Source organism: Asparagus officinalis, chromosome 4, assembly GCF_001876935.1.
Source record: "Asparagus officinalis chromosome 4, Aspof.V1, whole genome shotgun sequence".
Lineage (NCBI taxonomy): Eukaryota > Viridiplantae > Streptophyta > Magnoliopsida > Asparagales > Asparagaceae > Asparagus > Asparagus officinalis.
In genome coordinates this window covers 70,672,168-70,685,400 of record NC_033797.1, presented here as the reverse complement: position 1 = coordinate 70,685,400, position 13,233 = coordinate 70,672,168, and the positions used below count along the sequence as shown (strand labels likewise).

The 13,233-nt window shown below is 36.3% G+C and overlaps 2 protein-coding genes across 2 annotated transcripts; one reads left to right on the top strand and one right to left on the bottom strand.

The window, feature by feature from the left end:
- Window positions 5,695-11,928, top strand: LOC109837686 (pentatricopeptide repeat-containing protein At2g01860). The gene is made up of 2 exons (XM_020406017.1): window positions 5,695-7,411; window positions 11,602-11,928. The coding sequence occupies exon 1, from the start codon at window positions 5,945-5,947 to the stop codon at window positions 7,403-7,405; it is 1,461 nt and encodes a 486-aa protein (XP_020261606.1). The 5' UTR covers window positions 5,695-5,944; the 3' UTR covers window positions 7,406-7,411; window positions 11,602-11,928.
- LOC109837687 (transport and Golgi organization 2 homolog) lies at window positions 9,506-12,240 on the bottom strand. The gene is made up of 5 exons (XM_020406018.1): window positions 12,017-12,240; window positions 11,244-11,433; window positions 10,936-11,142; window positions 10,135-10,329; window positions 9,506-9,811 (listed from the first exon to the last, which is right to left on the bottom strand). Exons 1-5 carry the CDS (start codon window positions 12,097-12,099, stop codon window positions 9,677-9,679), a joined length of 810 nt encoding a protein of 269 aa, XP_020261607.1. The 5' UTR covers window positions 12,100-12,240; the 3' UTR covers window positions 9,506-9,676.

Here is a 13,233-nt window from a genome sequence, read left to right as displayed (position 1 = left end):
TTCCTCACAACAAAACTTATCTACTTCTTTCTAATACTCTTTTATACAATCTTATACTCTCTTATACTATCTTATAATCTCTTATATTTTCTAATACTTCCATCAAATGGCTTCTGGATCTGATTATGAAGAGCAAAACTTATCTGCTACCGATCCATAGATGAGTCCTCTTACAACAACTCCTCCTACCGGTGTTAATCTTGAATCTGGTGGTGATGAATCTACTGCATCAAGAGCTCCTAAAAGACCGAGATCCGATGTGTGGAATTTTTTTGAGAAGATAGACGTCACCAAGGATGAACACGGTAGGATCATCTCCCAGAAGGCAAAATATGCGTTGTGTGCCTAGATTTTCCAAGTTCATCATAAGAGCGGCACCAACCATCTCAAACGCCATATAGAAAAACACAACAAAGGCCAGAATCTTCAAGGTGATATCCGACAGTCTATGATTTTCCAATCCTCCTCTTCTGGTACCCTCGGTAGTTGGAATTATGACGCTGCCTGAGCTAGGAAATGCGTAATCAGGTTTATTGTTCTTAAAAACATGCCTTTTAAATTAGTAGAAGATGATGAATTTGAAGATTTGTTTAGAGATGGTTTTTATCCCGTATTTATAAAATTTTCTCATCAAACCTGTCAACGTGATATTTTAAATTATTATCAGGAGGAACAAGGAAAAACAATTTCTTATTTTAAAAATTTAAACTGTAAATTTTCTTTAACTTCTGATATTTAGACATCTAGAGTGCAAACTGGTTATTGTTAGCCCTTATGTTTTGATGATGTTTTACAACCATCATTATCGGTACTAATTGCTTGTTGAGTGATATTAGAGTTAATATATATATCAAGCTTGTTAGTACCACTTATGGAGGATTGGATGGAATATGAACTACAACGATGATATCCAAAGGAGGAGGAGGCATAGTGATAAAACAAATGTTAATCAAGAACAATACAATCTATATCAAGACTCAAAGAATTGTAATTCTATGTGAGGATATTAGCTAGTTTTTCTTTTCTCTCTAGTGCTAGAATGTAGGCAAAGCTTTATCAACTCAAGCTATATCAAGACTCAAAGAATTATAATTCTATGTGAGGATATTAGCTAGTTTTTCTTTTCTCTCTAGTGCTAGAATGTAGGCAAGTAGTTATAGATTTTATTTGAAGCTATTGGGATATCACACACACGTTTTCATACTTATATTTTTTGAGCGTTTTGACAAAATATCATTTTTCACAAGTATGAGGACCTATTCGTAAAATTCCCTTTCTAAACAATTTGTTTTTAGTGTTAAAAACAATTTACAAAGTTACACAATTTTTTGAAGTCATTTAAATATTTTTACATATTTTTAAAGAGTCAAAAACAGTTTTTAAAACAGTGTCAGCATGTATCAGTTCGCGGTCGACCGCCACGGTCGACCGCGCCTGTGATGCAGTCGAGAGTGTAGTTTTTGAGTTTTTTTTGCGGTCGACCGCGACGGTCGATCGCCAAAGTTTCTGGAAATTTTGTGAGTTTTGAAAGTGGCTCGCGGTCGACCGCGAGATTTTCACGGTCGACCGCCGCTTATTCCAACGGAACTTTTCAGTACAGATTTGCGTAATCGTTTCTTACGGGTTTAAGGGGATCTGGGTATGGGTTTTAGCAGCTGATATTTTTCCTATTTAAACTCTCATACCCCTCTTCTTTCAAGTGCTCTTGTCCATTTGAAATATCCTACAAACTTGTTTTACTGTTTTCAAAAGAGCCCTAAACTTTCAAACCTGTTTTCTCTCTGTTTTCAAGTTCACATCCCAGCTTCAGTGTAATCTTTCTCTTTACCATAGGGACATTGTAAAGCAACAATTTTTTACACCATTACTACTGTTGTGAGCTTGATCTTGTGGAGATTAACTATGTGGGAGTTAGATCTTGTGGAGATTAACTATGTGGGAGTTAGATCTTGTGGTGATCAACTGTGTAGCTGTGAGATCTTGTGTAGATCGTTGTGTAGAAGAAGTTCCGGCTTCCAAACCGGGTTGTGTAGTGGATTCTCCTCGAGAGTGGGGAGCGGGGACGTAGGTCAGCGGGCCGAACCTCGTTAACACATCGCGCGTCACTTGGATAACGATTTCTAACTCTATCTCATTTATCTTAGTTGTTCATTGTTGTGGTGTGTTGCTTATCTTATTTTTATTGCACAATTATAGCCTTACGACCCTAATCACCCCTCTCTAGGATCCAACGATTGGTATCAGAGCTTGGTCTTTATATTAGTTTTTGGTCTAACCACATTAGAGAAAATATCTTATGGAGGCTTCAATGAATGCGCATATGTTAGAGGGATAATCTACCACTAGACCATCACTTTTCACCGGTAGTAATTTTGCTTATTGGAAGGCTAGGATGAGGATTTACCTTCGTTGTATTGATCTTGACATTCTAGAACTCATAGAGAAGAAATATGTAGAAAAGTCCAACAATTATTTATGTATCACAGCACACTGGATTGATAAAAAATGGCAAATGTTTAAAAGAGTTGTTTCTTTTATTGCAATTGACACTGATATTAATATTGCAAATTTAATAATTGAAGAACTTATGAAACTAGAAGTTAATCAAAGAATATTTTCTCTTTCACTAGATAATGCAAGTAATAACAATGTAGCTGTTGATTTTATTAAAACAACTCTGTCATTGTCATGTCATGGTGACATTTTTCATGTTAGATGTATCTGTTATATTTTAAATTTAATTGTTCAAAGTGTATTTTCTGAAATTAAACACATGATAGAAAATGTTAGAACAGTTGCTAATATGCATAATGCTTCTGAAATAAGAATTAAAAGGTGGAAACAATATTATAAAAGAAAAAATTATAAGCCTAGACTACTTCCGAAAGATGTTGACCATAGGTTGAATTCCACATATGCAATGTTAAGTGTAGCAATAGAATATAAAGAAATTATAAATGATTTTATAAATTTTTATGCTTTTAGTTCTAGCTCTGGTAGCACTTATGGAATAAGTGAAGATGAATGGACAATTATATGTAAATTAAATGAGATGTTACAAGTTTTTTATGATGTTACTATGTTATTATCTTGTTGTTATTATCCAATTATTACTTTAGCTGCTTTACAAATTTTAAATATTCAATTTTTTTTTTGCTAAATATCGTATGGATGATATTTTTAAAAATATAAATTTTCAAATGGAAAGCAAAATTAATAAGTATTTTAGGCCTATTCCTCATATTTTTGGTTTGAGGGTTCTTATTTATCAATGTTTGAAGGATATTGGTCTTCGAAGTTTGTTACAATCATTGTATGGTAGACAGATTATAGACTTAGATGATGGTTCCACCCTTATTGCTACTTCTCATCATTTATCTATTAGAAATTATTTTCAAACATTATATGATGAGTATGCAGCTAGACATGGTGTAGCTGCACAACAATCTACAGCTTCAGTGCCTTCGGCTTCGAGCACAGGTCGATGTAAAAGTATAAGTTTTGATAGGTATATAATGGTAGCTGAACTAACTGGTGGATCTGGAATTGGTTCAGGATTAGAAGTTTCTGAATTAGATGAATATTTTTCTGCTTCCTTAGTTAAATGTCAAGGAAATGCTTTAGATATTTTACAATGGTGGTGAGTATATGGATCAGTTTCATATCCTATACTTTCCACCATGGTTCGTGACTTACTATCAGTGCAGGTTTCGACGGTAGCTTCGGAATCCGCCTTCAACACAGCAGGACGTTTGATCGACGACCACAGAACATGCTTAGATCCGTATACTGTACAAGCGATGATGTGCTTACAAGATTGGTGGAGGTACGAGAAGCGAACATAAGACATCGACCGGATTGCTATAATTGAAGATAAATTTGAAGAGTTAGAACTAGCAGATGAATATAAAGATTAGATAATATTCATCAAATTGTAATTTTTATTTCTTAGCTTTAAACTTATAATGAATTATTTTGGAAAAAGTTGCAAATGATAGTGATATGGGTGAGTAGATGCTAACCTAGTTGGGATTTACTCATTTATTGTGATGCGACGAATTTCGAAATAAATTTATACTTATAAAGGATTTACTGATTATTAATAAAGAAATTATTTTTATCATCTTTTATTTTTATAATTTTTTGTACTTGTAATTTATGTCATTTCAAGTTATTAAAAAAAATTATGACATTTTTTGTAATTTTATGTATATTTTATGATTTATTATTATTTTTAAATTAAAAAAATTTAAAAATAAAAAAAACTGGGCCGGCCCGGAGCCCGGCCCGCTCAGGCCCGAGTCACCCTGCTCGGGTCGGGGCTTCGGTTTTGCCCGGCCCGGCCCGGGAAATCGTCCCAGATGGACACCCCTAGTAAGGACCAGACCCGAATCCATCAGGTGCAGCGATTATTCTTTTTTTTCGGTGGAAATATGTAAAGATCCTCTCGATTTTATCATGTATTTAATTATTAGTCACCCTTTAAAATTTTCCAATAATCTAGAACTTAGTTAGCGGGGGGGGGGCGGTTGCTATCTAATTCATAACTGCTGCCATTTTTTATAACTAACAAACTATCTATTATTTCATGACTACCCTCAAGTTTTCGAGGTTAGAGATCCTTCCCTAATTTGTCCTCTCCCTTGATCTTGACTTCTCTTTTGTAACTATTGTTTATACATGTATTCATGTTGAATATCAAGGTGTTAATAATTTTTAATAATTTATACATGTATTCATGTTGATTATTAAGGTGCTAATAATTTTTTCATCCACAAGTACTTCATCATATCATGCAGGTATCGCATGCACCAGGACACTATCATGTACTACTAAAACAGTTACTACATGATAAGGGAGTGACCATGATTAATTATAAACCATTTTTTCTTTAATAAGAAACGAATTCATGACTGAATGACGTAAAAAAACATATGAGGCTGTCACCTGTGGGGAATTATAATTTTAAATGCAATTATTTTTTGTAATTGTAGTTTTAAAAAGCTACTTCACCGAGAATAACCTCTTGTTGATTTTGTTGCAAGTGTTTTGAGAAAAATTGGCGCTTGCAACCTTTGTAAATGTGGTCGTATAAAAAGCTACAAGAAAAGCAAATCAAATAGATGTAACTAAAAATGTAATGATTTTAATTTTGTAATTCAGATTTAATTTTGGATTGATAACACCGCTATGTTGGCTACTATTAATAATGGACTATAGCTCAACTCTTTTTATAATTTGCAGTAGTTGCATTTTTACTTTTCACTGACCAAAAAGTCTTTGTAAATAAATATCAAAATATATAAGACTAACAGAGTTTTAATAATATAAAAAGAACCGTTGTATTTAGTAAACTATAAATACAATTCAGGTCTAGCGAATTATGAGTACAGATTAACGGTACTTTTGCTCATGGTAGTTTTGTGCTAATTTATTATATTTCAAATTTTAAGTTTGTGATGTTTTCTCTCACAGATTAAGGTATTCTTTTAAGTGAAATTCTTGAAAATTCGTAGTAGTTCTGTAACATGTACCCCCTACTTGATACTTTAGGGGCTATCTTCAATCACAAAGCGTGCACTAAAGGGGTTTATATCATTAAATTAAAATACTAGGCGGCATTTTAGAAAGTGGCTTAAATTTTACAAAAAAATAAAACTTGCAAAATTCTTTAGTTTAAAGGCGTTGTCTGCAATTTCTCCTCTCTTTCTCCAAGTATCTATTGATCGATGGCCCTCAGAAGCAGCCATCATCAAAGAAGTACACTCTTGACCCGGCCCGGCCCGGCCCGGCCCAAATCCGGGACCAGTTTCCAGTAAAAGCCCACAAATCCCCGTAATATCATAGCTAACAGCCAAATCTTTACTCCCCCGCTACTCCCACATCGCCCATCGCATGAAATCTCTACAAAGCACACAACCTGTTCGGCAAAATTCCACACTGAATGAATCTGCATTTTCTCTCCAACCTCCACTGCTTTTATCCGTTCCAACCCATCAAAGCCAATTCTATCGTCGATACTCAATCCCCATTCACAGTCTCGGCCGCCTCCTCTCGCCAGAAACTCCCCAAAAACCTCCGTAGTCCTCGTCGAGCTAAGCTCCCACCTGAACCCATTCTCTACAGTCCACCCCCGAGAAAACAAGAAGAAGAACAAAACCGATTGAAACAACCCTCTAAAGATAAAGATACCGTCGAATGGAGCCCTGATGAGCTTGAGGCAATCTCATCGCTCTTCGAGCGAAGAATGCCTCAGAAAAGACCCATTAACAACCGACAAGTGAAACCTCGGCCTCTGCCTCTCCCTTTACCTTACAAGACTCGGCCGCCATTGGTTCCTACTCCGAAACACCACATTCGGGTTGCTGCTAGGTTGACTCTTGCTACACGAGCATCAGTCAGCGATCAAGTGAGAAAGAACCCTGAAGCCCTAATCGGCATTGCTAGAGACATTGGTGCACTTAGTGCGGAGTCTGATGTATCTGAGGTTCTTGATGGGTGGTTGAGATTTCTACGAAAGGGGTCTTTGTCGATGACTATTCGAGAATTGGGCCACATGGGCCTCCCTGATCGAGCCCTTCAGACTTTTCTATGGGTCCAAAAGCACGGCCCGTTATTGTTTCCGGATGATAGAACACTTGCTTCTACTGTCGAAGTATTGGCAAGATATGGGAAATTGAAGACTGAATTTGAATCGGAGAAGTTTTTGAACTCTGCTAGTAGAAATGTGATTGAATCAATGGTGAGAGGGTTTATAAGAGCGAGGAATTTGAGCTGGGCACGGAAGCTTCTGTTGATTGCTAAACAAAATAACAGGACATTGGATTCGAGTGTTTATGTGAAATTGATCCTTGAAGCTGCAAAAAATCCAGATGGGTATAAGCTTTCTTCGATATTGCTTGACGAGCTTGCAGAAAGAGAAGAGTTAGATTTGAGGCCACAAGATTGTACTGCTGTAATGAAAGTGTGTATTAAACTCAAAAAGTTTGAAGCGGTTGAGAGTCTCTTCATTTGGTACAAAAATTCAGGAAAAGAACTGACATTGGTGATGTACACAACTGTAATTTATAGCAGATACTGTGAAGAGAAGTATAGAGAAGGATTGGCTTTGGTTTGGGAGATGGAAGGACTGAACTTGCTATTGGATCTTCCAGCTTATCGGGTTGTGATAAGGTTGTGTGTTGCTCTGAATGATCTTGAGAGGGCTGCTAGGTATTTCTCGAGGTTGAAGGAGGCTGGTTTTGTGCCTAGTTATGATATATATCGAGACATGATTCATGCTTATGGAGTTTCGAGGAGGTTGGCAAAGTGTAGAGAGATTAGCAAGGAAGTGGAGATGGCAGGGCTGAGGTTGGATAAAGAAACAGTTGCTCTTCTTTTAGAGATAGAAGCAGCAGAAGTTTAAGTTTAGGTGAGTAGAACTATTTTGCACTCTTTCTTTTTGTGGTTACGTTTCTGATGATGCTCAGATACTTCTTAGCTTCTGTAACTTCTGTTTACATGTGAATTTCCTATTTCCCGTAAAATGTTCATGACTAATATGAGCTTCATATGTAACTTGCTTATTCATAATTTTGGACATCTTTATTGGTTTTCTACATGTTTTTTGGGCATAGGATAGTTCATATTCTACATGTTTTTTGGGCATAGGATAGTTCATATTTATACTTATTAATATAGTTCTATAACTATTTCTTTTCTTAGCAGACCAGCTTTAAGGAAATCCTAAAATGCCCTCAGAAACTATTTTACTATAGAGGTAGTCCCTTAGTGGTGAAAAGTTTATTTCTTGAAGGGAATTTTAAGAATTATGTAAAGCTGGTGTGCCACAAGAATAACTGTTGAATTATGCGAGTGTGAATATGAACTACTCCAGAAAGATAGATATCCTTCGCTGCTATCTTTACTACTAGCTTTATGCTGAACAAGAATTAAACTTAATGATGGCATTTTTTATTGTTATAGTGAAACATAGGATGGCGTAGAGGCTGAAAGCATTAGAAGCAATATTTACTTGACCTGATGTCATATCCTGATAGATTTGAAAAACATTGTACTCATATCAAACTTAAAAAGCCAAAAGATTTTTAAATTCAAAAGAAATCTGAAAAATACATTAATGATTATAAACTAATCCATAAAATAACCAGCAAATTGATAATATTAGTGATACCAGATTCCTTTGACTGTTAGTTGATAATGACAGAAGAAATTCTACACACATACACACATAGCTATCAATAGGACAATGGTTTCTGTGTAAGCATGAGAATCTGAAAAGCTGGGTTTGAGGATTCAGTAAGTTGGAAGTAGGAGTTGCCTGATCTGCATACTGATATTTTCAGTATGTAGCTGAACCTGAACTTTGTATATATGACTCAAACTCGAACAATTATGTAGGAAATAGAATGTCTTGCTTCATGATCAAGTTGAAGATCACATGGTACCTTAAAAAGTTGATATTTCGGTCCGTGTTAATGAGACTTTCAGATGTGCGACATCATTTTCTTTTTGTAGTTAAACATCACTTTCTTTTTAGCAAACTGCTACACATAGGATGTACGTTTCACCATTTCACTATCGGGAATTATTTACCGACTATGAATCCAGATGCAGATTATTTTCGAAAAGAAATATGGTGTCTATATTCACTAAGATGAATACAAACATAAACTAAACATGGATATGGACCATATCCAGTATCAGTAGATATTGCATCAACTGGTCAACGTCATCAATGCAGATAGTTACTAAAAGTAAGTAAAAAAAGTCAGCGATTTGAGATCCTTATTCATATTAATAAGTCAATTTTTGTTATTCGCATCCATATCCGTATTCATGAACATAGGATTTTTTGGTCCATATCCCCATCCAAGAGGATATGGATGTATATCTTTTTGGTATAATCTTATCTGTTTTCATCCCTAGCTAAAGATCTTTGAAAGTTTTAGTGACGGTAAATATGTACATAATTTTTATGTGACCAAAGTTTATTTAGATATATAAGTTGTCTTCTTTATTTGTTTTTAGTAGTTTTGAGTTTATTGTTTATAGTTTTATCAATGTAGTTATTTTGGCACCCAACAAATCTTATAAAATCGAGGTAAACAAACCATCCCTGTTTGAGACGGCTGAATGCGAACGTGATCTAACATATGATATCTTGCTTCTGTATATTGAATGTATTAATCGATGTGTTGTAGTTGTAAGTACAATAGCTTTATGGTTAAATCATGAATTGTAGTAGATTTAACGTAGTAAGATATCCAGAAGTAGTGATGCTTTAACCACTACAGAATGCTGATGAGTAAATAATGACACACTTATATTTTTAGACCAGCTAACTCATCAAACTTTAATTATCCAAAAGGGGAAAAATAGTCACTTAACCAGTCAAAATCAACCCGTCACAAGCAACATAGGAATAAGAAAGAATGTACTAATAAGGATTCATTTTTATGTGTATTGCATTAATGCGACACGTAGGAATCACCCAGTTTTCAAGTTGTTGAATACAATCTATTTATTTTCACATTGATGAAAGCCAATTTCAAATAAACAAAGATGAAAACAATTACAATTGACAGTTTCAGTTTAAAGGCTTTGAACAGGGAACATTACGACAGCGATGGTTGTCTTGGGACCCATTTCTCTTAAAAGATGTCCTCCTTCCAATCTACTCCAAATTCTCTATGTGATAATTAATTGTGTGTTCTTTCCACACCCCTCCCTCCAAATATCTCTCGTACAAACTTGCATCACAGTTTTCCTTTACAGATAGAACAGCTGTGCTTCTAGTCCCATATTTTCCCTGCATGAAAACAAATAGTTTAACATTTAAATTGAATGATTATATCCTTTTCGCTTATAATTGCAGATAGACCCCCTGTACTATCACTGAATTGCAGATATACCCCTATGGTTCTATTATTGTAGATAGATCCCTGAGTGAATTTTGTTTGGCTCTTTTATCCTCAGAGAAAAGGAATATTGCTTTTGACGAATAGACCTCCTGAGGGTAAAAGAATCCTAAAAATTTCACTCAGTGGTCTATCTGCAACATTGGAGCTATTGGGGATCTATCGACAATTAACGCTATCATTTTTCTTCTTTTACTTGTGCTTTATGCTTTACCAATTTGGTGTCCACTTCAACGAAGATAGAGCTCAGCTGGCGTTCCCATTCGGAATCACAACCAGTGTTAGGAAGCCTGTCTAAGTCGGCTTCCATGGTATCTGTCATAAGTTTCTCAGCCATATCTCTTGCAGAGATTTCTTCCTCTCCGTGCTTATGTAGTAGTTTCTTGAAACTCTTACCCAGCCGTTCTGCCTGCAATGAGAACAAATTTTGCTATTTAAACAGGGAAGGTATCTACGTGTAATATTTCAGCTTCAATGAAATCTGCCATCACCTTTCTTTGGATAACAATGTAACTAGGCTTTTATTTGGGTAAAAATTTCTCCAAAATCCGTGAATCATTTATGGTTTTGAGCTTGTCACGCTTAAGTACTTGCTCTGCACGTCTTGACTTTGGACGACAATTTTACCCCATCTATTAAATACATCTATATTGTGCTTTTTGGAAGGGTAGCCTTGTGCTGTACCCGTTAATGCCATTTATGAGGATTTCCAATAGTTCAGAGGGCTTTTCCGTGGTTTATAAAGTTTCAGGGGTTTCGTGGCAGAACTCCCTAGGTTCAAGGGTTTTGTGGAATTTACCCCTTTTATTTGCGCATTGTGAATTTTGAGTTTTGATATGAGGACGTCCTTTAATGTTTCACAAGCAAATGTGCAGCAACTTATATATCAGGATGCTCATATCCTAAAAATCTTTAAAAGAGTTGTTGGAAGTCTCAGCCGTAATTCATGTTCTTTATCTTAGATGAATTGAATTCGATTATATTTCTATTCTGCATAGTTGAGCGATCATTTTACCTTGTGCCAAGGAGCATCCAGGTTTGCATTTGTGAGAACATGAAGGCCTGGGGAAACTGCTTGAATAGTGACAGGTTTCCCCTTTGGTCTGTTGGAGACACAAAACATGCTTCTTGTACAGAGATCAGCCATTACCAGGTTAAATCCATTATAATCATCGGCTTCTTTACTTATTTCTTCAGCATACTCTAGAGGGCTCATTCTACCCTGTGAACAAAAATCCAAAAAGCACCATATAATTAAATATTTTTATTATTATGAGCACCAATTTACATGCATAATTCCATGTTAAAGATTATTGAGAGTACCTGCAAGAATCTGAGGGGCAAATCTCCCCTGGTTTTTGCAGAGGGGATAGAGTCAGGCTCCAAGACATTAGTTAGAAAAGAAAGCCTCCCACTCTTTGTGCATCCCATCCAAGTGCCCCCTCCTAATATATCTCTTCCTCCTAGTATCTTCTCACATCCTTCCCCCCACCATTCTACTGCCTTTGTAGGCCTGTCATGGAACAAAATAAAACAAAATTCTCAGGAAATAAAAATGCAAATTCTAACTCGAACTTCAGTGGAAGATCAGGTGCTTGGTTGATCCCGTGAGTTATCAATGCGTAGTATGTGTGTGATATTCACGGCGTAACAAATTCTGATATCGTGATATTTTTGGTAGGGTTAACGGCGGCTGGTGTGTCCCTACACAGTGCTGACTGGTGAGACGCGACACATTCAAATATATTCCGATGATCGCTGATGGCTGAATGTGTACCGCACCAGCGAACTCATTGGCAAAACACTACAGAGGGACGCACGGTAGCGGAATACAGACGGATCATCAAAGACGGAAGCCTTCCGTCTTTGGTGTGTACATTGCAGACGGATCCTATACTAACCCTGTTACTCTATCGTAACGACAACCGTAGGTATCCTCAGGTATCACGACACGACACGCTGTAATATATTCATGATTACCGAAACGGATATATATATATATATATATTTAATTTGGAACTAACTATGAAGTCATCAAGAAAACAAAAACCCTGTAAAGAAAAAAGAAGAAGAAAGAAAACAGGAAAAGGAGCCACCTGCCGTGGAATTCATCTCTGTTGAGTACGAGGAGAAGTGGGTACACTGGGTGAGCTTGCCAAATCCATGCAGCTATACACATGATGCTTAATTATTCCCTTCTCTTGTCCTTCGATCTCTCTCTGAACTTGTTCGTCTCTCCTCAGCGCTCTCCTTCGCTTTTTTATTAGCAGATAACGTCGCAGCAATTTAATGCTGAGAATGACGGCAGTAACCGCCCCCATCTATCACCAGGACCCCCCCTTTAAACTTGAGGGATGAAAAGGCAGTGGGCAGCCTCCAAAGCGGTTGGCTGATTACCATTGGCAAGTACTGGCATATGCGTGCTTTTAATTGAGATATAATTTATTCGAGTACCTAATTCAGGGTTTAAGTCGTTGGGATAAGAATGTGGGGCAGTTTTGCTTCGCTACACTGGGTGGGGTGGGGTGGGGGTGAAAGTAACCGATACAGATGATGAGGAGCATGTTGTTTTGTTGCTGGTTTAAGTTAGGGTGTTGTATGGGTTTGAGTTAGGGTGTTATATGGTTATTGGTGACAACTCATGCTCTCAGATGGTTTTTACAGCGTAGAGGACGCTATTCTGACCATCTCATGGTGCTTTAGTTTTTAGAGGAATTCTAGAGATTCTAAGGGTTTTGAAGTCAATGCTCAGTTTTGAGATCAACTCTCTTCTTCTTCTTCTCTAATTCTCTTAGTTTGCCGACCAAGTGGTCATTATTGTTTACTTTCTTAATCTCTTGTGCTTTTCCTATGCCAACTTGTAATGGGGGGTAATATTTATTTGTGTTAATTGCACATACGCCCCTTATACTATAGGAGATTAGTCGCTTATTGTAGAATCATCACTTTGACCTTCTGATCAAAAAAATAAAGTAACCCTTGGTAAACCTATACCCATCACATGACATCTATGTTCTGAAGAAAGATACTCTGATTCTTTAATAAGTTCCTTCTGAAGTGTTAAAGTATGAAGTCTTCTTCTTCTTCTCTAATCTCTTGTTTGCCCACTAATTTTTCTTCTTCTTTCCTTTACTTCTTTCCAACCAACTTGCAATGATGTTGGAGAAATATTCCCTATACTACAGGGTGTTAGGCAATTTTGCCGCCGAATCTGATATTAGCATATGTTGGTATTTTTGTTTTGATGATGTTTTAGCAAACAATTTATAACTAATATTGTTTGTCTAGTGTTTGTGTTTTTGTATTTATTCTA

Bases quoted from the DNA above. Each gene is read 5' to 3' on its own strand.
- LOC109837686 (XM_020406017.1), top strand. From the start codon at position 5,945: ATGAATCTGCATTTTCTCTCCAACCTCCACTGCTTTTATCCGTTCCAA.
- LOC109837687 (XM_020406018.1), bottom strand. From the start codon at position 12,099: ATGTGTATAGCTGCATGGATTTGGCAAGCTCACCCAGTGTACCCACTT. The intron at 11,143-11,243 runs GTACTCTCAATA...TTTTGTTCACAG, and splicing joins TGCCCCTCAGATTCTTGCAG to GGTAGAATGAGCCCTCTAGA. The intron at 9,812-10,134 runs GTAAAGCATAAA...GTTTTCATGCAG, and splicing joins TTGAAGTGGACACCAAATTG to GGAAAATATGGGACTAGAAG.